The sequence below is a fragment of the Anser brachyrhynchus genome, assembly GCF_964034855.1.
Source record: "Anser brachyrhynchus genome assembly, chromosome: 9".
NCBI lineage: Eukaryota > Metazoa > Chordata > Aves > Anseriformes > Anatidae > Anser > Anser brachyrhynchus.
The window spans coordinates 12,630,128-12,655,165 of NC_137703.1; the positions used below are offsets into that span (position 1 = coordinate 12,630,128).

Sequence of the window (25,038 nt, forward strand, 5' to 3'; positions counted from 1 at the left end):
ATTCATCTTGTAACACTTATAGAGATACTACAAATCAATGATGCTCAGCAAGAACCGGACGTCTTTGCTGTTTGCTTCCAAGGTTTGGTGTTCAATCCCAGGCTGCATGCTTCACTCGTGATCTGTCTTTCAACACTGAGAAGCAACATTGGCCTCTCGCCCTCCCTCTACCTGCTGAACTCTAATGTAACATATCCAGAGGCTTTCTTCTTTGGCCCCCATCCACAGTTGTCAGTACTCTTTCTCAACAGATTATATCATATTTAAAGGTTAAAAGAACTCTCACTCTCTGTCTGTCTCTCTCTCTGATCATAAAAGCAATATATATGCATATGTTCTGGTTGATAACCAACATTTACTTCATAGCAGCATGGTAATTGATATTCTTCATGTTTAATCTGTATTTGTTCGACTTTGATTATCCAATTATTTTCAGACTCAGTGGCAAAGAAGGAAGCTTGGAGGTCTGAAATGTTTTGTTTAAATTTTGACCAGCAGAACCCAAAGCAAATTATTTTAGCATGTTCAAAATACAATTATGTTTTCTACATTGTCACATTTTGAGCTTACTCAGTCTGATAGAAAATGCTATCCAACTGTCTTTAGTTTCTGGAGAAGGAAATACCATGCATATGATAAAATCATCATCATCATATGTGGTTAGCTTTACTTGCTAAACTTTGTTCACAAAAATATGGATATATATGTATGCAAACACACTCGTATGTGAGCTAGAGTCTGAAATGCTTTGCTGATGAGGAACCTTGCTTACTTGCTGAGACAAGCCTTGTTTTCCTCTATAGCTCAAAACTCAAATACTCTATTTATAAATACAGTTGACTCTAAAGCATACAGTAGAATGCTGATCTCTCACTCCACACTGTTGATGACACAGGTGGTCTCCTTTCAGTTTAGTTCATTTCAGACATAGAGCTTGCAGAACAAAGTACAAATAGCAGTGCATTTCACAAGCTTCATATCTTGCTAGGGTCTTACTTTGTGATCTGAGAATGGACTGAGCAACAGGTTAATGTCCCTCTCTCTCTCCACTTGTAAAAGCAGTAGGAATTGCCAATCTGGGATTTTAAATTTTATTTTTAGATCAACTCAGTCACCTCTTGGTCGGTTTTCCTGTAGGGATGTGATCTAGTTAGTGGTGAGCAGTAGTGGTTCCAGTAGTTGTGGGAAAAGTAGGATTTAGATCAGCAAAGTCTATATGAAAAAATGTTGACAAGTTTCTTCATTTTTACATAATTTATAACTGCACATCTCTATTTAAATAAAAAGGAAATTGTACTAGAAGATTTTTGTGAAGCAACTGCAGTAACCAGTTTTAATAGCTTAATTGCAGGAGCCATTGGATATTCAGAGAGCTCTCATACTGTAAGAAGTGTCCATACCTTAGGACCATACCTTGAGAAGAAGAAAAGTGTTATCCAGGAGTAACAGATGGAAGAAGTCACCTTTCTCAAACCGACTAGGAAGAGGTAAGAGGTTTGCAGGATTACTCGGGACACAAGGAAGGGGATGGAAAGCAAAGAGCTGCACCAATTCGTTTTTGTGATATATATGAAAAATCAACCAAGGACAAACAGCTGTTTAAAATTGACTTCAAGTAAGGCTTGCTAACACTGGAGTTCTGAGAATGGGAGGAACAATGCAGGCTTCGTCAGCTTCAAAGTAGCTCACTACAGTGAGCAGAAAATTCAAACAAACTTCAGCATTCATTAAGCCAACCTGAGATTTCTGAATTTAGACACAGCTGTGTCTGTAATACCAATTTTATTATAGAAAAGGAGCCAGGAGTCCCTTTAATTTACACTAGAATGAATTAGGACCAGCACCACCAACATACAGTACAACATTCGAAGTGAAACTGTGCAAGAGCAGAATCAGACCTTTGCAGTAATGTAAACTCTTTATCTCTGTAGGTAACTTAATTTAACAAATGATATGATTCAAATAGAATGCACTACTCTACCTCTGAAAGAAACTACTGTTAGAGACTGGTCTTTGAACTCCCCAGGTTTGTTACATATTATAGATCCAAGTCAATAAATATACTATACATCAAATGATATACAGATGTGAGATCACTGAACTTCAGGAAGCCGGAGACAGCTGATTGGATTATCACTGAACAATAAAATATTTTTTAAAAATCCCTGCACAAAGCAGGCAGTGTAAAGAGAACAGTTTCCTTTTGCCAGAGATCTGCTCCCAAAATATATATTCAAAGGTATCCTTTATATCTCTTCAACATATAATATACTAATCAACAGACCTGGGAAAACTTCTGGATTTTTATATACTGATTTACTAATCTCATAATTGCAAGTGTAGCACCCTAAAATTAGAAATAAACTAGTTTTGCCTATCACGGTCTTTACTTTAGACAAATACCCATTGGAATGCCAGCAAAAACATTGTCTCATGTTAAGAGGAAAAACGTTATATTCTCCTCTTTGGTATGCTGGAAATTAAATACATTGTGAGTGTATTTCAATTCAAATATAAGAAAGGCCTTAAAAGTTATAACTTACGTAATACATTTTCTGTATGGTACACATTTGTAAGCACCTAATAAGCTCATGAATATTACCTTAAAAATGTATTTCTGTTAGGTTACAGTGTAAGAGTACTGTTTGCACACAGGAGTTTTGTTCAGAGTCAATTGACAGCTGAGAATATTGACAAAAAGCTGTTACCTTTTTATTTCTGATAGCTCTGCACTGTTCAAAATGTAAAAAAAGAGAATGAAATTTTTATTATTAAAAGTGCATCTATACTCTAATAATGCTATATTTCAATTTCAATATCATTGCAACTATCAGATCAAGAAGTCAGTTTAAATTTCTAAACTAAGCTTCTGATTGGAAAGCCAGCAGTTAGAAAAACAACTTCATTTATTTCTCTACAGAACAGAAGTACACTTTACTCATCGAAGAAACATCCCTTTATTTTCTAGCAACAGATTTTTTTTGTATGTACTTCCTTCTCAGCCTATCAAAACTTGTTGCTCAACAGAGCAAAGGTGGGATTAATTGCACTGATGTGTAATCTAAGTTTCCCTGATTATGGCTTTATGGGTCTTGATTGTTTGTTTCATAACTCCCTAGTGGGGGTTTACCAAAGTGCTGACTTGGGGGTAGCTCCAACCAGAGTCCAAGACAGAAAGCTTTTTCAAAGAACCAGAGGTCTGTCGATGCCTTCTCAGACACAACGTCAATAAAAGCAAAGCAGAGCCCAGAGGGCACTGGGAGTTCCAGAAACTGTGACAGAGGTCTTGCGTGTTGCAGAAACTGATTCACTCTTTTGTTAGGAGAGAGGAGGAACTTACTTATTGCCTGAATAGAAACAAAACGTGAAATTATAGGAAGATCCTTCTACTCACACAAATTGTATCAATTTATCTAAAATTGATGCAGAAACCCAATGAAGTTAAATTTTTACAAAGCCCAATGAGATACACTTCTATTGCCTGAAAATCAGATAAAGGTGTTTAATTTATATGTGCAAGTTTACTGAGCCATATATATTCCAAATTAAGAGAATCTGTGCAGGGTTCTGCCATTTGAAACACACCATTTTGTTAATCTAATTAAAATTTCTTCTAAATATAGCTTCAGAAAGAGTAGACCCTGGAATATACCTGTGCTGCAAAAGCATTCGAACAGGATAACCAGGACTTCATATCAGGAAGTGACATTTCGGCTGTGTGCTAGGTAGCAGTTTCCTTTGATGTCACTATGAGGTTCAACTAGCCCAAACTTGTTAGCTTAGAGGAAAGAGATTTTGTGTAATTTTCCTCATTCTTTAGTCTTGCCAAGCTTCCTATTTTTATACTGTCTACAACATCACAGGTTGAACATAAACAACACAGTAAAGTGAAATTGCTATTCATTGGAGAACATCAGGACTCAAGAAAAATAAAATGGAGTAACAAGGTTTAGATACTTGTGGACAGTAGATATGCTGGAATAAATGTGCAGCAAAAGCAGCAAAAGCTGAACTAGACAGTACCATCTAGAATTAATCAATTGTTGTTTTTTTTTTTTTTTTTTACATTTTTACTGTTTGATTTTTCTTGCTTGGGACATTTTATTTTATTTTATTATTTTTTTTGTCTTTATAGTGCTGTTCCTTTGCTGGGGTATTGAGCTGTTTTTGTCTCCTGGGGCATGTAGCTTCATTCTGCAAACATTAAAAGAGAGTCTCTTTAAGAGTCCCTTTCTGACCACCAGCCAGAAATAAAGTTGTATGCGTTATATTTCAGTATATTTTTGTCCTGTTGAGGATATTGCAGCTCACACTGTTCATTGAAAAGCCTTACTATTTGCATCTTCTGCAGATTTTGTGTTGGAGATCCATTTGTGTCACCTAAAGATGTGCCTGTCAACAGACAGAACGGAGGAGAATTTCTAATGTTGGCTGCAAATTTGGGAGAAATTTGATGTTTGATTTCAAAAAGAAATATAGCAGTATAGAGTATTAGGAAGCCAGTCATAGGGATTAGCTACTAGGTATGTGTCAATTGCATCCTTGGTTTAAGGCAGAATTAAAATACAACTTCTTTGTAAGATTTTCTGTGAATGCCATCCCTTGGAAAGAATTTTAGCTTCATTGTATTAGAAATGAAGAACTGCTGTTCTTCTTCAGGTTGCTGTGCAGTCCAGGCCGGTATTTTTATATAAATGGTTGCATCTCGCAGATTCTTTTCAGGGATACAAAGCATGCCCATGGAAAAGAGAAACATCAGGCCTACAAGGTGATCAGCTTGACTATCGGGACTGCAAAATACTATCACAGCCCAATGGAGTCAAATGGCAAGTCCTTTCCTTTTCATATTCTCCATATGTAAAAGAGGATATTAATATTTGTCCCTCCCTGAAAAGCCAGCAGTACTCCAGTTTGTCATTCACAGAGTACCTGAGCTGGCATCAAACAGGAGTGGCAAGGTGATGGAAAAGGCCACGCAGCATGGCTGGGAGCAGCCTGTTTTGACTGCAGTGTTCATGGTGCTGCAGTGCCGACATTTGCCATGGATGAGGAGGGCTCAAAAACATTGCATCATCGGGATGTAAGGATTTATAAGATGTTGATTTCTTTCCAAAGTGGGCAGCATCTCCTGTCCACGGAAGACTTTTGTGTCTGCTTGCAGATGGACTCACATCTTGTTAGAATCCTACAGAGCAGCATCAGTTTCATGAATGAGGAATCTGTAAACCATCTGCAGAAGGAAAGCATCAGCATACGTGGAGGGTAACTGCTACTCATTATAGCACTAGGGACAGCCATTGCCCAGTTACCACTTGCTGGACCAACATCTCAGCAGCCCTGCTGCTAATGCAGTGTGTTCAATGCAAACTTTATCTGAAGGTCACTTATATTCCACTCCTTGCACTGAGGTCTTCTCAACTGAACTGGAAAATTGTAGCCAATGGTTTTATGCAGCGAATAAGTCTCCTCTGTCTCTAAATCACAGAAATGCTCTTCCTTATGTACTGATTGGCAAAAATACAGATATTTTCTAAGGAAAGGATTTTCTTTGGAGAGGGAAGCTTACCAGTCAAGCAAACATCAGCTGCCCCCATATGCTGACTTTTTGATGAGCTTGTGTGGGGCATGAGTTTGTACCAGAATACAACCCCAGGAAAGAGAAATTAACTTCAAATATATTTATGTTTCTGCTCAGCCTCCTCTGTTCCTTCCTTTTTCTCCTGTTTCTGCAAGCAGCCTCCTCAGTTATTCCTTAATGACAAGTGAATATATTTTGTGCTGAGTAAGGGGAAAGGGAGTTGAAGAAATCCCAGACATTTAAATAGTGAAACCATAATGACCTTAATCCTGAGATTTACCATCACAAATGGAACGTGGTTGTAACCAAGAGGCCTCTCTTCCAGAAATCCCTACTGCCAGAGCCACCTACCTTTAGATAAAAAAACTAATAATAACAATAAAAAGTTGTGGTCTGGGTTTTCCAGGCAATGCAAAGTAACATTGTATACGCTCTGATTTTCCTTTGATTCTCATCACTAATAAAATCTAGGTGACATAAAAAATGTAGCTTCCTTCAAGCCATTTCTTTACAGACTCCAATGCAAGGGATGAAGAACAGTGAAGGCCCAAGTGGTAGAGGGAATGATCAAACTTCTTTTTCTCTGCCTACAACTAACAGAGACTTTATTCACAAGGCCCAGAAAATTATCTTTGATTTTTCAGCAGGGCAATATGCTGGCAATAATATTTCAGCATCTTCATGAATTTTGCCAATGACAATCTGACTGTTCTGAGTAAATTAAAAGCTTGTGGTCTGCTGCGCTGAATGTTAGTTTCAGAAAGGCAGAAAATACAGTGAATATAAGAAACCCCACTTACACTAGCAATAAAAGCTGGGCAGAAGTTTTAAAATTAAGAAAGTTGTCTTGCTATCTATCTATCTAGCTCTATACATATAAACCTATAAAAATGCAAACTAAAGTTTTAAATATACAAAAGCAGCAATAAAAATTTCCAAAATCAAATCAATTTCTCCAATAGGCAACAAAGGGCGTCAAAACAACTCGCACAGAATAGGAGCTTTCCATTAATATGTGCTTTCCTTGAGGAAGATAACCCAGGGAGCCCAGATGGTACAGGATTGGTCAGAATTTTACAATCGCCTCCGCCCTGTGGTCAATATATTCTTCCGTTTCACCGTTGGTCGTCCTCATTTCCCTCTTGCTGAGTACAGCTGGTGGATTATTATGTAGACTGTACCACACAGAAGACTTAACTCTGTCTTCTAGTATGGGGACCCTCTGGCACTTACAATGCACTTTAATTTTATTTTGTCTTTCAGTGCTGAATACCACAGGGTAAGTAGCACAATGCTGAATGTACCTTAGTTCAGGAAGCTTAGCTACTCTTAATGATAAATATCCTTTCTTCACCTTTTAAACATGGAATGTTGTACAATTAAACTGTATCATTTTTAAAAAGAGGAAATAATAGATTTTTTTTTTCCTAATTCTGCACTGGCTGCTGTCTGTGAGAGAAATTTGTAACACAAATTTCTAATGGCACATCTGAAGAGGAGAGATCTTGACAAAATATCTGTTGTAGTTATCAAATGTTTGACTCTCTAAGTTTATCTACAGTATCATTTGCCTTAGGACTTGCCTGATGTGTAACAGTTTAAATAGCACTGAGTGGAGACTAAATGGCAACTTGTCACAGCTTTCCCTTTCTTGTGGAGGAGGAAATCCAAGAAGGAAAACAGAGAAAAGGTTCTTACTTTATCTCTCTTCACACCTCTTTCCTTATTGAGCTTTAGCTCAATCTGTCTTCTAATTGCTTGGTGGATTTAATTGATGAACTAGCTACTGTTCGTGTGATATTTAGTCCTAATCTCCCTAGTCTATCTGAATCTCTCTGCTTAGATTTTGATGGTCTGTTGGGACATTCACTGTGATGGATTTGCTTAAGGATAGATTTTCTATACTGTGTCAAGTACAAGAAGGGTAATTGGGGTGGAGGGCACCACAGAGGCTGGAGCTGGACCCTGCCTCCTGATGCTGTGGACCACCGTCAGAACATGTCAGAACTGCTTTGTAGCCTTGCAGTCCTGGAAATCCCTTTCCTATAAAAAAACACCCAAATAAAAGAGCCATCTATGCTGTGATCTGTGATGGGATTTCAGTCTTGTGTCAGCTCATGTCTGCAGTATTTTTTAGCACCATAAGGAATATACATCTATGTATATGTATATGTGTATGTGTATGTGTATGTGTATGTATATGTATATGTATATGTATATGTATATGTATATGTATATGTATATGTATATGTAATGCTCCTTGCCCTGCAGCATTTTCAGGGTAAGTTAGAAGAAGAACTGAATGAGATGACAGCTTGTGGTCATAAGAGATATGCTGTGGTTAAAGGAAATAGCCTTCCAACAAACAACATTGTTATACAGTACACCAGTTTATTGGCATTTACACACTCTTTTGCAAGAGTGGGGATGACAATGCCATGAGCAAGTTCACAGCGAGTTTTTTTATGTTATCCTGGTATTGTCTGAGCATAGCTGCATCCAGCCATCCCTCCTGTAGATCCCTGTACCTAGAACTGGTCTTTCTATTCAAAGGGATACAGAGCAGAGGATACTTCTACACTCAGATAAGGTGAACATATCCCACCTTTTACTCACTCTCAGAACTTTTTCATGAAGGAGTAAGGACAGATGGGAAGAGAAGGAATCAGATATGGATGAGGCCCTGGGTCTGGGCAGTAATTCAGTAAGAACACCTAAAAACGTACATTGTTCCTGACATTCTTTCTTAAACTGTTTCATTGTGTGTTTTTTTCTTGGCAGTCTCAGACAAAGACCAACTGGTGGCTTGAGAACATGGGATCCTGAAACAGGTAACTGCTTGTCCTTAGCACTATTGATGTCCAAGGCTGTTTTGAATATACTGTATCCTTTTCCTTACTTTAATGTGTGTGTTTCAGCTTACCTCACGAGATGTGATTTTAATAACAACTCAAGACCATTTTGTGACTGGACCCAACCTTGCAATGTGAACCAGGGTGTGTGGATACGAACCAAGCATGACACTCCAACTGATGGAACGGGTCCTGATGGAGACTATCCTGATGGAAGTAAGTGCTTGTTTGTGGTATTGTTAATTTCCTTTTGAAGACAGCCTGACTATCTATCTTCTTTCTATTTTATGAAGAGATTCATGAAATCCTTTGAAATGTGTCAGTTTGGTTGACATGTGTCTTTGGCTTTTCACCATGCTCAGTCACAGGTAAATTAAACTAAGTTGCACCATCGTGTGTTGGAAATCTGCACTGGTAAGTGCAGTAGAAGAAAGCAGAAGAATGTTAGCTACCTCATGCTTAAGACCTCACAGAGAAGGCAGTGACATGCAACAGATCATTATTCACAAGAAATTTTGTGGTCAAGTTACAGTGATACCTGCTAATGACAATAAATGTAATGAGTGCAGTACTGACACTAGGTAATGTTCATGATAGCAAAGTTTTACAAGATCAAGTCAGAAATTAAAGAATGCCTTTAAAAGGCTTGTACTCAGCTACATGTGATTGAAAAACTGAGGTCTAAAGTGCTCATGTCATCAAAAGAGTGCTTAGCATGGCTCCACCTCTACCTGTATGAACCATTATCCTTGTACTAGCAGATCTATTTATAGGAAATCAGTCTGCAGTGATATTTTTTTCTGTAATTATCCTGAGATTGGAATGGTCACCTTCTGCCAGACTCAGTTAGTAAGCAGATTAGGACAGTAGCAGTTTGGATTTTTAGTATTTTGTTGAAAGAAGAAGTGAAATACTTTAAACAGAGATTCACACAACTAAATAATAATGTCTTTTTTTTTTTTTTCCCCAATTGGCACAGACCATATAACTTCAAATATTACTTAAATTTTCTTACCGTCAACAAAGTCCTAAAACTTTTTAATGAGTATTAGATAATTTTTGTGGAGAAATACTCTACAATCTCTACAATGTAGAAATGGTCTTTTTTTTTTTTTTTTTTTTGGATTTCTTTCCACAGTCAGATGGGAGAAACTTGACTAACTGCATTGAGGAAATGTAGCTTTGATCTTAGTACATGGAAGTGACGGGAAGTAAAAAGCTTCAGCCCTAGAAAAGTAAAATGAGTTCTCATATTGAACCAATTCAAACTAAAGTATTTCAAATCCTAAAAGCAAATATTGTGAGATTCTGAATTTTGAGAAGTTTCAGTCATTTTGATAATGTCAAACCTGAACATTTTAATGGAAATCTCTGTATTTCTTTTTTTCTATCCCTCCTGTTTTGAGACAAAAACAAATGTTGAGGGGTTGGATTTTTCCTTGTGCCAGGGATTTGCTTATCTTGAGACCAAAATACTTAGAGGAAAATATATATCCTGCAAGAGAAGTTGTACAGCAGATTGCATAGCAGATCACATTATTTTCCTTTGAGGAAAGAAGAAACTGAACAACCGTCAGTGGGGCACTGTATCTGGATGTGCTGTCTCTTGAAAGAGGTCTAAATTTTGTTTGTGATGCCAAAATAACCGTTCATGTGAGATAAGATATATTTTCTTTGCTGTCTAATTTACACTCCACTTTAGATAGCTATGCAATGCTAACTATTGCAATGTAAATTACAAATCCCTTCTACTTGGCTTCTTTGTAGTGTTGATGCACTTGAGTTCTTCCGGAGTTGTACTTCGGTTTTAAGTTACACCTTACAAGTTACAAAGATTCAGCCCTATTTTTTTTTTTCACTCTGCAGAAGGCTATTTCATCTACCAAGAAGCAAGTAATCTGATCCCATTTGACACTAACAGACTTGAGAGCCCAGATGTTGTGGTTTCTGGAAAAGTATGCATAGACTTCTGGTACTATATGTTTGGGTCAGAAGAAATGAATGAGTTGAGAGTGATTATCCAAGACAGCACAGGGGAGTCTGTGGCATGGAGTCGGAAGGGAAACCAGAGTTCCTCTTGGAATTATGGTGCTGTCATTCATACTTTTCCAACACAGAGAAGGATAAAGGTAATATATTTTCAGAATAAATTTCTTTGTGCAGTGTCAGCATTAATGTTTGTTCTCCCTTTGCAAGCTGTAAAAGATTGTGCATGTAAGCTAGAAAATATAACCAAGAATTTCTTGTTTTACTTTTTGTAAATATAATATCCAAATGCTCTGTGCCAATGAACCAAGAGAAGAAACAAACAACCCTGAGTTTTATTAGTGTTTTTAGCTAATGGGTAAAATATATTTACTTTTCTCTCTCTTTCCTTTCTTCCCACCCTCCCTCCTTCCCTCATTTCATTGTGAAGACAAGGACTTTAGGTGCCTAACTTAAGTGCAGGTTTTTCTGTTGCAAGCTTAGGTTTAAACTTTGGGATGCTGCCTACATTCAACTCTTCTATAGAATCCAGACAACTAATCTTAATAAGTCATCAATCAAAAAATAAATTAAATTAAATTAAATTAAAATAAAATAAAATAAAACAAGCAGAGTGCAGTGTTTCATCAAGTCCTTACCTTGCTACAGAATATATATTTTAGACTTCTGAGGAAAGCTAGGAAAACTGTTCCACCCTCAGTTCACCTGATGTCCTTAGAGATAGACCGGACAGAGTATTTTGAAAACAGGTTGAGGGAAATTCTGTCACATTTGCCTGAGTAATTGTTGCAATGATTCACTTTACATCCTGCCTAGGTCATTTTTGAGGCTGTCCGAGGACTGACAGAGTATGGGGATACAGCACTGGACAATGTGAGAGTAAGGGATGGATCCTGTGGTAAGTTTTATATTTGTGCCTTAGCATACACTCCTTCCTCATCTCTGTTTAAGCTGTTGACCATTATTCAATTCCATATACAGTATCAAAACTCCTTGTAATTCCAAACCACAAAAGAAATGGCAAAAGCTTTACAGCTCACTTCATTTAAATGTTATCTGTTTTGGTGTAGATTCTTCCCAAATCTTTCCTCACTACCTCAAATGTAGAGAATAAGCTATCCGCTTCTCTGCAAATGTGATCATTTTCACACAGTTCAACAAACTTTAAGTTTGAAGTCCGTCTCTAAACCCACCCAAGGATATGAACATTGGTCATGAATTACAGATTAAATGATCTAATCAACATTTTACAGCAAACCTCTGTTCATATGAGCTCAGTAAATAAACAGAACTTCCATATGTAGCAATAAATAAATAAATAATGGTGAGTCAATAATGCTGAATTGCACTACATATACTGTCTATGAATCAGCAGTTTGAACTCGATTCCTGATCCTCTAACAAATCAGCCAAGACTTGCACAAGCTGTGAATGATTTGGATTCAGAAATGAATTACTGTTACATTCCATCTTTACTGTTATGAATGCAAAACTTATAAAATGTGAATTCTACAAGGAACCTGCTTAATATGGTATAGAAAATGTCATTAGGTATAAATAGGTCTCTCTGTGAAACACTACTCATATAATGATGATAAAATGGTTCAAACTACACTAGGCAGGATTTTTGGAGGGTGAAGAGTTCCATTCGGGTCCACACCCTCAGAATATGTAATTTTCTTTAAAATTCTGTGCATAATACTTGGGGCTCTTTTGGAGAGCCAGTTGTTCATCTCTTCCAGGCTTATTACCACACAATTCAGCCACTGGATGGTGCACTAAATGTAACTCCAAGAGGCGAGAGAAGTGCTCCTCCCTCTGTTCAACTGTGTGGCTACTAATACGATCAGTTCAGTGAATTATTAGGTCTTGTTAAAAATAAAATAAAATAAAATAAATCCTCCCAACTTTTTGCTTCTAGAAAAATGCACAATGGAATAAACATTTTAATCAGACTCATAAAAATCTAAATGTATGTCCATTTGTCACATGAAAAATTAGTTTCCAAGGCAATTTTAACAATCAGTCTTTGGGTTATATGTTTGGTACTCATATTGTCACTTGCAGAACTTCTTCACCTTACATCTCGAGAGACAATCTTAGAAAGAGGTTTTCTTTTGTTCCTTTTCTCAACTCTACAACAAAGTTAACTTAAAGCTCGAGAGTAAAAAAAGAACAAAAATAAATTTTTGTGCTGCATATGCGAAATCTTCAGTTGCGCCAGACTAGGGAACTGGATGTGAAGAAGTGGGCATATAAGAAGGAGGTGTGCAAGAAGCCAGTGCATGCAAAGCAGCTGATCCCATTTTGCAAGCAGTTTATTAAAATGTGTCTTCAGCTTTGAAGTTAGAGATCATCAAGTGAATGGGATCATTTTATACAGAGCTTTATCAGTATATACTGAACATCAGTTTATGTGAAGTCTATTGTCTTTTTCTAAATTATAATCATAAGTATCCTGCAAAACCCCCCACTTCCAGCTGAGTCTGAATCACATGGTGAGCACAAAAAAGTATGTAGTTGCTGTATCATAATTTACAAATCTCTACCTTGTCCTCTTATGACTTTTCTATACTATAACTAGACTTGTTTTCTATACTATAAATGATTTTTTTTTATAAATAATGCTATTAGTAATGTCAATAATAAGGTTGGATGGGGCTTTTGGCAACCTGATCTCGTGGAACGTGTCCCTGCCCACGGCAGGGGGGTTGGAATTAGATGATCCTTAAGGGTCCCTTCCAGCCCCAACTATTCTATGATTCCATGAAACACGCATCCAATTGTAAATACACTTACAGTTCCAGAGAAGCATGCGGGGACAAGCTTAGTCACTGTCACCAAGCTAACAGTCAGATGAGCTCCTAAGAACTCAAAGGACCTACGTGTACTCATTTTTAAATATAGGTCATTCCACTTGCTTCAGTGAAAATCTTCTAAGTTTAAGCTGGTGAAGAGTAAGTTGAAATTCGTGTATGTTGGTTAGTATGTAGTGTTTACGGAGTAATGTTATAACTCATTGTTACCTTGTCTTCTCCATTGACAGATGCAGTTTCCACCCCTGTACCACCAACACCTACACCAACAGAACCTATACCACCTCCACTGACAGGTAATTTTATCCAGTCACATATGCTAGTCAAAGCATTTTAGAAAGGCATTTCTACCAGTGCTACTTAAATGCTTTAGTTAATTTCTCTGTGCGTGTTTCTATGGCACTGCCGTATGAATCTGTTTTTTTCTGTTTCTGTCCTTCCGTATGTAATCTATAAAATGAGGGTGACTGTGTTTTCCCACTGCACAATGCAGGTATGTGGTGGCTTTTCTGGATGCACCAATATGTTGATGAGAACATATTCCTTTTTCCTATCTCCAGAAGCAATTTGTAGCATACATGGGGATCCTCATTATTACACATTTGACAAGCAGCGTCATGACTTCATGGGTACCTGCACCTACACCCTGTCCAAGCTGTGTGAGAGCAACAGCTCGCTGCCCTACTTCAATGTGGAAGCAGCCAATGAACACAGGGGAAGCAACACTCATGTGTCCTATGTGCAGTACGTGGATGTCGATGTGTATGGCTACAGGATCAATCTGGGTAAAAACAGAGTTGTTAAGGTAAGGCTGAATGACACTATCCCCAGTAATTCAAGAAATTGTAGTGCAATGACTACAAGCATACAGTGATATTTAGGGGGCAGTCAAATATTTAGGACTAGTAGTACTATAGAGTCCTTAAAGTAAACATTGGGATTTCGGAACTGAAAACACAGATTAAAATGTTGTACTATGTTGCTAGGAGGCAGGATCAGAGCTGATGCTCCAGATAGCTTTGGTGGGCTAGCCTACCTTTCAGGCTTGCCCCCCATTCGCAAACTTATTCTGCAGCAGGGAATAAAAAGGCCGTTCATTAACTGAGTCTGAGCTGGTGATTATTTTCCAGGCCCATGTGGTGGCCTATAAAGCTGCATGCTTATCCGTGATTTCTATTTATTCCACATAACTGCTAGCTTCACTTAATATCTGGCATTTGCCATAAAACAGGGCCAGATGAGAGTCCCAGAGAGTATCTGATGACTCTCCTCAAGCTGAATGTATCACTTGGCCAGCTACTGTATTTTAAGACTTCTTTTTGGCACATTTCCATGAAGGGCCAAGGTAGCAGATACATGTTTGATTCAAAACCCACAATAAATGAATAGCTCACCTTATTTGATTAACACCCTTCTTACTAAAAAAAAAAATAATAAAATAAAATTGCAGTGATCTATGTGAGAGGAGATAAAGGTTTAAATATACACAGAGACCTTTCCCATCTGATCTTTGAAGCACAGTGAATTTGATATCCACATTTCTCCAACAGTTCCTCTTTTATATCTTTCCATTGTATTTACATTTTTCATTACATATGTTCCTAAGTAAACTAAACTTTCTTATGTATATAATAAGAACAAACGTTCAAAGTAAATATTAATTTTATTAAATTAAAAAAAAAAAAACTTTATTTGAACATGTGGTTTCTGTTGTTTGGCATCTCATGTGAAAATGAAGAAGAAAGAGAAAAAAAAAGAAAAGAAAAAAGAAAAAGAAAAAAAAAACTTTTTCAAAATTTGTCCAGTCTGAGACTCCATTCTAGCTACATCTTTTGAATATTATACCATGTTCTTGTTTTATCCAAAATTAAAAGGTCTGCCAGCAGTTACTCCTGAAAGACCCTGCTAAGTTTTGGACTTTTTCCAGCTGGGTCTGGTTCACCAAGCTTGTTTTGACCACAGTCGGGACCTCAAAGCTAAGTAGTTGCATTGCTAGGTCTTAATGCCTTAGATCATTTGTCCATATACAGCATTCATGTTACATAAAACTTTAAATAAAAAACAATAACACTATGGTATGAGTTCTTAATGCTTGTCCAGGCTCACCGTGCAAATCCTACGCTCAGTATAGGAACATGGTCTAAGAGGATCACCATTAGAAATACTTCTTTTAAAGTGATTTTAAGGATTGCTCTTCTCTGTCCCTGCAGGTTGATGGAGTCATTCAGGTGCTCCCTCTGACCTTGGTGCACCCTGTCAGTATTTCCTTAAGCGGGCAGTATGTTGTGGTCGCTACTGACTTTGGGCTGAATGTCAAGTTTGATGGAGATCACAGAGCAGAAATCACTCTTCCCAGTACCTATATGTCAAAAGTCTGTGGAATATGTGGAAACTATAACGGAAACAAAACAGATGACTTTCTTAACCCAGATGGAGGGATGGAAACAAACTCGGCCAGCCTTGGAAACAGTTGGCAAGTTTATAATGACTCAAGGTAGGACTCCAATCAGAATGTTTGGCCTTAGCTATTGGTTATGCAATGAGCAGTATTTTACGCAACTTTTGTATGTAGGCCAAAAATGTCAGGAACAAGGAATAAAATATGTTCTTGTCAGTGAAGTTCCTTCACATATCTGGGTAAACTTTCCTAGTAAATTCAACAGTGCTTAAAAAGAGAAAACTTGAATATAACACCTGCAGATGCCTACTAGAATTTCAGTTACTGTTATAGTATATTAATGCTAATACTTAAAGATCCTGTTTGAACTCTTCTGAGATACTTCACCATTTATTTTATAATTATACAGTATGTTATTTAATGATGACAGATGTTTAACTTTGAATGCTTTTATTTTTTGTTTGCTCTTCCTAGGTGTCTGCCATGTCTAAATCTTGTTTAAACTTAAAAAAAAAAAAAAAGAACCCAAAATGAATGAATTAATGTGGGTTGTTTTTTTTTTTACAGGCCTCACAGAAGTTATAAGGTTGAGATCATATTAAAATCTGAATCTCTATCCTAATTGTTTGAAATGTTGAGCTTTAAAATATGTCATCCTCAGCCTGGGGCCAGCCCTGCAGTTTTGTTAGATGCAATTTGAAAAGCATCTTGGATGCAATTGCATGCAAAGTTTGCCAGTAAATTTTTACACATCATTTTTTCCACACCAGGTGCTTGCCAGATGATGGCCATACCCCAAATTGCACTGATGCTGAAAAACATATCATCCAAAGCAATGACTACTGTGGTCTGGTCACTGATCCCAGTGGTCCATTCCAGAACTGCCATTCAATAGTTGATCCACAGAGTTATTTTGATGCCTGCCAATATGATCTGTGTGAACTTCATTTGAGCAATGCAGCCCTTTGTCAAAACCTGCAGGCTTATGCGGACGTGTGCCAAGCAGCAGGAGTCCAGCTACAACCATGGAGAAATGCAACCTTCTGCCGTATGTATCAAAGATTACTGGAAATTACCACTTGTCAGAAGGATATAATTAGGACTGCCTGAGGAAAGAGCATTATAAGATACTGTTTTAAATTCCTGTAACACTGTGAATCTTGACTGATTAGGATAAAGATTTCAGAATTATGTGTAGTCCTCAATTTGAGTCCTTTAGGAAGACTTCACTGAAACTACTTAAGCTGTTTCTGGATGAAGGGAAAAAAACACTTCCTAGTCCATCTTCAAATAGAGTTGAGGGCTTTTCCATTGAAATCGTATAGTGTCCCTATATCTTTGTTGAGGGGTATTACGTATGTCAGGGACATTTGACTTAGAGTTTTTTTTGCCTTCTGAGGAAGTTGTAGCTAACTTAAGTGTCTTTGAGAAAAAACAAAACAAAACAACAACTTGTTTTGCAAATGCTTAGTTGACATATGAGAGTTTCACGCACTCTACTTGCAGAGACACTGAGCTATCTTCCGCCATTCTGTAGAAAATCAGCTGGGTCAGATTTAATTGATGGGACAATGGACAGAGAGGTGTATAATGTAATTCTGTCATCTCTGTCTGCTTAGGAAAACAGGCTAAAACAGAGCAAGGTTATGTCATTAAAAACTGAACCACAATGAGTAAGTATGCAAAAGCTGGAAAAAGATTGTTCAAGAAATGTTAATTCCAACACCTTATCACTTGAAAATCTCAGTCTTTAAAACCTCTAATTAGCTTTTTTTTTTTTACATGCCCTATGTCTAACAAGGTCTAAAAATAGAATAGGGCACTTGTACATCCTGATTATTTAACAAACATTAAACATATTGAGGAAATTAAAAAAATATAAATCAAGAAGCTACAAGACTAGAATTCAATACCAGACCTATATGGCACATATCAAGGACAAATAAAATGACAGTAACATCCTCAGCCCAGTGCAAGTAACCAAAGAAAACACCTACAAGAGTAAGAGGTCTCCTAAGAAATTCTCACCGTGAGGGAGACATTAAAAAGCTCAAAGCTCAAACTAAATTAAAGGATGTTTAAAAAGGAAAGGCATGCATTAGATTGCCAGACAAATCCAGGATGTCCTCAAAATTTCAGAACAAAATAGAATATGTAATTAAACAACCCCAATATTTCAATAATTAAAAGATAAACCTGTGTATTACTATTTTTCATAATACAGCACTAGCCTGTCCAGCCAACAGTCACTACGAGCCCTGTGCTGCAGCCTGCCCTGCGACCTGTGTTGACCCATTAGCACCCTATAAGTGCAGCCTGCCGTGCGTGGAGGGTTGTGTGTGCGACAGCGGGTACCTGCTCTACAACGACCGATGTGTGCCCAGCCAGCAGTGCGGGTGCTGGCACAATGGGCAGCACTACCCAGTGGGCTCGGAGTTCTGGACGGACAACACCTGCTCCACAAAGTGCACGTGTCCCGCACGGGGAGGCAAAGTCCAGTGCTCCAGCGCCTCATGCCCTGCGGGCCAGTACTGTGGTGTGCAGAATGGGAAACCCGAGTGCCTCGAACACTCCTACGGCATCTGCCACGTCCACGGTGACCCTCACTACGTTACCTTTGACAAGGTGACGCACGACTTCATGGGGAACTGCACCTACACGCTGGCCAAAGTGTGCTCCAACAGCTCCGTGCCCTACTTCAATGTTGAGGCAAAGAACGAGCATCGTGGCAACCCCCACGTGTCCTACGTGCGCGAAGTCCTGGTCGAGGTGTACGGAGAGCGCATTGCAATAGTCAAGCAGGAGAGGAGCCAAGTGCTGGTAAGGAGCTGGGCTGGCACAAGCACGGTGGGTCTGCAAGGCAGGGCTGGCTTTTCTTGGTAGGTTCTTGCATGTACTAGGGAAGAGGGGTCCGCAGAGTGCAGCAGACATATGGCCGGGCAAGCTGCAGGGGTGTCTGTGCGAGTGGGGCTCGTGGTCCCGTGGGGCTGAGTGCCCCAGAGAGACCACGGTCCATTGCGGTGCGTCTGCCCTAGGTGAACGATGTGCGCCGGACCTTGCCGGTGAGTGCAGCAGGAGGTGCCATCAGAGTGAGCACAAGCGGCCGCTACATCGTCCTGGAGACGGACTTCAACCTCAGAGTGTCCTACGACGCCGACCACTCGGTGGAGGTGAGGGTGCCCACCACCTACTCCAACCTGACCTGCGGCATGTGCGGGAACTTCAACAGCCGGCGAGAGGACGATTACATGATGCCCGACGGGCAGCAAGCCGCAGACTCCAATGCGCTGGGGGAGAGCTGGAAGGTGCCGGACGGTGACCCGTCTTGCGGTGTGCCCGTCCCCCCGGAACCCTGCAGTGCAGAAGAGGAGAAGCTCTACCAATCGGAGCAGTTCTGTGGCATACTGACTGCCGGACCAGGCTCTTTTGAGAGCTGCCATGCCGTGATCAACCCCCAGAGCTACTTTGAGACCTGCTCCTATGACCTTTGTGCCCTGAGTGGCAGCCAGGAGGTCCTGTGTGGTGCCCTGGAGGCCTATGCTGATGCGTGCCAGGCAGCCGGCGTGACTCTTCTCCCCTGGAGGAATGCCACCTTCTGCCGTGAGTTTCTGTACAGAGCTGAATCTTTGAATAGTTCCCTTGCTGTCTCAGGAGGCTGCTTTCAGGCACTAACTGACATACAGTTTAGAGATCTTAAATTCTTCACATATTCCCCCACAAAATATGAGCAGATAATGTTCTACAAAATACATCTCATTAATTTTTACTGCCAGAAATGTGAGGAGAACTCTGTTCATTATCCCTGGAATCTATGTCAAATAACTAGCAGCAGGTCACTGATAACGTGGAATCACATCTGAGATTTATAGGTTGTTTTGCCTTTAACAGGTTTGTTCCTTTCCAGTGTACATTTAATGACTTCCATAATTCACATACCAGCTAAGTAGTAGACCTAACATAGCATTAGTTTTCATTTGGATTTTAGGTTGCTAAACATCAAGGATATATGTTAACATTCAAGCCTTTTTCTGGTAGAGTGTTTTTCGTTTTTGCTTTCTGATTTCAAAACAGGAAAGAAAATTTAGTCTCCCATGAAGTTTCTGATAAATTATTGTCACTAGTTCAAAATAATCCCATTTTGCATCGTGGATGTATGTGAGCTGTGATCATCAATGAAGAGCCTTTTACTGTTTTTCAGCTGTTGCCTGTCCTCCTAATAGCCATTATAATCCATGCACCAGTGCTTGTCCTGCAACCTGCACTGACCCTCTTGCATCAAAGAACTGCAGCAAACCTTGTGTAGAGGGATGTGAATGCAACAATGGCTTTGTCATCAGCGGGGGACAGTGTGTGTCCATGAACAACTGTGGCTGTCTTCTCAATGACAAATATTATGAGGTTTGTCTTAGCACATAGTTATGGGGCTTTTTTCACAGTTCATCGTTAACTCTTAACTTTTTAAAATTTTATTATTATTTTGTCATTTCTAACAGAAAGGAGAAGCTTTTTGGCAAACAGACTGTGCAGGCCAATGTGTATGTACTGGAAGTGGGACTATAAATTGTAATTCCAACACATGCAAAGCAAGCGAAGTTTGCAAGGTGCAGAATGGACTCCTAGGATGTTATCCATTGAACCCCAGCACCTGCCACATTTTTGGGGATCCACATTATGTAACCTTTGATGGGAGACTGTACCATTTCCAAGGAGACTGCAATTATACAGTTGTTGAGGCATGCACAAATTCTTCTGAACAGTTTTCAGTGACAACCAGAAATAAACATAGAGGAAACCCGAACTGGACAGCCTTGGACTCAGTTGCTGTCACACTGAAAAATCTTCATATTGTTGTGAGGAGAAATAAAGAGACCTATGTAAGTGTTCTACTTTAAGCACAATCTATCATATCTGTGCACAGCATTTTCCAACCAGAAGAACTGAATCAGGTTTCTCTACTTCATTCACCTTCAAGACTACATATGCCAGAAGGCACATAAGTATTTTTTTCAAAAAGTCAGAAATCAGCATAGCGCCATTATGCATTATGTCCAGTCGAATCATGTCTGCATGAGGTTTTAGGAAAAACAGCTCCATCTGTAACTTCATCCTTAAATAGAAAGCTTTTGCTGAACTAAATCTCAGTCTGGATTTTACTGTTCTGGTCTTTAAATCAGAAGTAATATTTTTGCTATACACTCTCAGACCCATACATACCAGAGATAGCTTTAAGTTAGCTAGTCCAAGTATTGCTATGTGTGTAGCTGTGACAATACAGTGCTCAACTTGTGCTATAAACCCATATTCATTGAATCATAGAACAACTTGGGTTGGAAGGGACCTTAAAGATCATCCAGTCCCAAACCCCCTGCTATGGGTAGGGATGCCACCCACTAGATTAAATTCCCCAGGGCCTTGCCCAGCCTGGTCTTGAGCACCTCCAGAGACGGAGCATCCACAACCTCTCTGGGCAACCTGTTCCAGTGCCTCACCACTCTCTGAGTAAAGAATTTCCTCCTAACAGCTAATATAAATCTCCCTCTTTCAGTTTGAAACCGTTCTCTTTTGTCCTATCATTAACTTCCCGAGCAAAAAGTTACTCTCTATCTTTTTATATGCCAACTTTAAGTATTGAAAAGCTGCAATGAGGCCTCCCTGGAGCCTTTTCTTCTTCAGGTTGAATAAACCTATCTCTCTCAGCCTTCATTCATAAAAGAATATTCAATATATGAGATAAGTATCTAGCTGATTAGTCCCTGGCCAACTTCAAACTTTTTTGTCTATCTTGCTCCTTAGAATAAGGCTGACTTGGTGAAGAAAGCTACAGTATTAGCAGTGTAGACCGCTCCTTTGTTACTGGGAGCTTTATTGACTAACCTGTTTGTGTGGGCTTTGTTTTCTTTAGGTGGATGGATTTCAGGTTTCTCTTCCTGTGGATCTGAAGCATGGAACAAGAGTAGCTGTAAAAGGACATTATGTAGTCATTGATACCTCTCTAGGGATCCAGGTGAAGTTTGATGGCGACCAGGAGCTTTTTATTCAGGTTGATGAAAGTCTCAAAGGACAGCTGTGTGGTCTGTGTGGGACATTCAATGACAACCAGCTGGATGATTTTCTTAAACCAGACAAAGTCCTAGAACAGGATCCAAATAAATTTGGTGACAGCTGGCTAGTGAAGGATGACAACTGGATGTAAGTATCCAATAATATTAAAGGAAACAGCAAAATACCTGGAACACAGAGCTTCTACTTAAGAGATTAACACACATAATATACATTTCATAGAAACCTTTTTTTGATATTACTTGTTGGCTAGAATTTTCACCTTTGAAAAATTCCACATCTCAGTAGAAAGCACTTTATTTTTAAAACTACTCTTCAGTGGTTTTCAATATGAACTTTGTACATTTTATTTGAAATTGGGCTCCTTTTTTGCATGTTAACTTGATTTCTTCTTGTTTCTCTATGCTAAAATATCTCCTTTATATCATCCAACTACAAGAAAGTTAAATATATGCCTCAGATTCACCTCCTAACGTAATTCTACATTGATTAAGATAAGCACTGTCTATTAATGCTTTCATACACAAATTAGCTATCTTACTATCCACAATAGTGAATTGAAATTATCTTCCTTTTGTTAGATATCTGGTTAGCTGGTTTCTTTTGCCTTCAGTCTATGGATGGGTAGTCATACCTTAACAATTCACTATTGTACTCTTAATGGGGAATTGTGAGTCAAATTGTAATATTTCTCACCTTTGGGTTTGACAAACTAAAGATGAGAATACATAGCAAATCCACAGAATTTGGCATAGAGTTCTATTATTGTTGAGGTGTACCTTACAGTGTAGAGCAAAATATAAATATGTATTATATAACCATGATGCTGTTTATTTTTGATGCAGATGTAATCCAGTTGCAGTTGTACCACCCACCTGTGACACAGAAAAAGAGAAAGAATATGAAGAAGTCTGTAAAATTATTTTGAAAAATAGTGGGCCTTTTGCAGTCTGTCATTGGTACATTCCACCACAGCTGTACTTTGAGAGCTGTGTCTATGACCTGTGTGCCACAGAGGGGAATTCTGAACAATTTTGCAAAATTTTAGAGGCATATGCTGCTGCCTGTGAGCTTGGAGGTGTAAATCTGGGAGAATGGAGGAAAGGTACCATCTGTGGTAAGTCACAAGGCCATTTAGCCAATAGCAATGCAATTAAATCCTCATGTTACAAATATAAACTCAAATGACTAAAAAACTGAGAAGAATTTCAGAGAAGGTGATTCAGGAAGACATAGAAAACTTTTGATTGCTCAGTGTCTTACAAAATCAAGCTTCTAATCTATGCATTTAATGGTCTTTCAGTGTTCACTTTAAGCCACAATGTTTGAACATTTTTGACTTCAGAGAATTTTTCAGAATTGGGTCATGAAAGCCAACATATGCTGGCAGTTAAGTGATGAGCCAGGGAAAATTAAGCACTTACTGTTTTCTTTCAAACCAACTTGTTATTTTTTCCAAAAAAAATCACCATTCTGGCTTTAATAAAATATTTTTTTTTTGTTTTTGAGAAGTGTTAATACAACATTTACACCACTAGTCTACAGTTCCAGGTTTTAATCAAGCATGTCAAATAACTTTAGAAGTGTATAAACCAGAGCTTAAAATTAATAAGGGAAAATCCTGCAACTTGACTTGAGCTCCATTTAGCCTCTGAGTCATTACACTGTTAGGGCCTTATTATCTAGGTAGACTAGTTAACATAGAAGTAAGGCTAGAGACATGAAACTGCTTCTACAACTACCAGAGGTGATCACCAGAAACAGAAGAAATGACAGCCTGAGTCTATGACATGAAAAGACATTCCATAACCTCTTTCAAATCTGAGATAATATTTCGTATCACAATTTAGAAACTGTAAAAGAAATGTTAGGCCATTCTCATAATGATGTCTAGATTTCTACCCAAGCTGCACTTTGAGAGCCAGCTGAATACCATTGTGCCAAATAGGAGAGCTTTGAGCAATTTGCAGTGACCAAGGATTAAAACACAGCCTAAAAATAGAGGATATTAGTGCATTATGATAATAATTAAGTAATGGACTTGTAAAGAACAGATGTTCTCAGATACATTTTGACATTTAATAACCAGTGTTTCTGTACGGATTGCTTCTACTCACTCTGTTATAACATCTACCAATCTTTAATGGATATGAGTACATGAGATCTAGAAGGACATTATCAGAACAGTGAAAAGATTCCAGGCCTCATCGTGGAAACTGTTTTTTTCTATCTGCAACATCTACAGCTGCACCAACAGCCTGCAATATATCCTGCACATTTGATGTTGACTTCTGTGGATGGGAACAGGCGATCAATGACAACTTTGACTGGAAAAGGAACAAGGGGCCAACACCCTCACCAGACACCGGCCCTTCCTATGACCACACAACAGGAGGTAGGAACAGCAACCAGTATCTGGCTGTGCTTCAGATAGAGCAGTCTCTGAGAAGACTGCAAAAAGCCTCTTTTAATAGGAAATCCAGGCAACATGTTTCCAGGGCTTTATCCAGAGCCTTCTGCAGCAGTCAGGAATTTGTCTTGGGATAAATGACCAGTGCAGCATGTGGACGAGTGTGTAACATGTTTGCATAGTTACCTGCAGATAGGCTTCAGCAAAGACATACCCAGGCTGAGATTGGATCACTTCAGTTCCTGACCCATAATTTAGGATGCTAGCCTTTCCCTAGGGAGGAGAACAGTGTAATCTGCTGGAAATCCATCTGGGGACAGGAAATTTAATGGTGGTGCTGGGTGAAGGAAAGCTGTAGTATTATAGACTGACTAAAGGTCCATATCCTAACACCCATACACTCACTGGCCAGTGATGTCTAGACTTCTATTCTGGAGAGAACAGCGTTCCACTTCAAGTACCACAAACACTATGTGCAGACTGCTGTCTTCATGTCTCCCACAAAAATGCAGCTGCATTCAAAATGTAACTGAGGTATTTTGTGTTGCCCTGATTCAGCAATATGAGAACTTACCACTCTGCTATTTCCAGATGGCTATTACATATACCTGCAAGGAAGTGAGCACAAGCCAACTGACATAGCTCGCTTGGTCAGTCCAGTGTGTGGTTCGGAAGGACCGCACTGCTTCCGCTTCTGGTATCACATGTACGGGGTGGCTGAAGCAATGGCCCTGCGGGTGTACGTAGCTCACAATGAAACATCAACGCTGGAATGGAAAGAAGCTGGAAACAAAGGGGACAGATGGCATTTAGTAGAGGTCACGGTGCACAGCAAAGGAAACATGCAGGTAAGGGCAGAGGCTCTAACTGCCATCTGAGACAGAGTGTGCTTTGAAATGGCACACAATGTTTGTGGCTGGAGCTAATGCTGGAAACCA

At 39.0% G+C, this 25,038-nt stretch overlaps 1 protein-coding gene across 1 annotated transcript in view; it reads left to right on the top strand.

Moving 5' to 3' along the window:
* Positions 1-1,190: 1,190 nt before the first annotated feature.
* Positions 1,191-25,038, top strand: part of LOC308200183 (uncharacterized protein) — a 96,712-nt gene continuing 72,864 nt past the window's right edge. The window contains 18 exon segments of the mRNA XM_080605443.1: positions 1,191-1,487; positions 4,712-6,857; positions 8,360-8,409; positions 8,497-8,646; positions 10,297-10,559; positions 11,233-11,314; positions 13,463-13,528; positions 13,793-14,037; positions 15,443-15,726; positions 16,401-16,678; positions 17,855-18,450; positions 18,666-19,230; positions 19,829-20,028; positions 20,124-20,504; positions 21,533-21,819; positions 22,536-22,807; positions 23,936-24,085; positions 24,692-24,948. Coding sequence (XP_080461569.1) covers positions 6,790-6,857; positions 8,360-8,409; positions 8,497-8,646; positions 10,297-10,559; positions 11,233-11,314; positions 13,463-13,528; positions 13,793-14,037; positions 15,443-15,726; positions 16,401-16,678; positions 17,855-18,450; positions 18,666-19,230; positions 19,829-20,028; positions 20,124-20,504; positions 21,533-21,819; positions 22,536-22,807; positions 23,936-24,085; positions 24,692-24,948 — 4,194 coding nt within the window. The 5' untranslated portion in view covers positions 1,191-1,487; positions 4,712-6,789.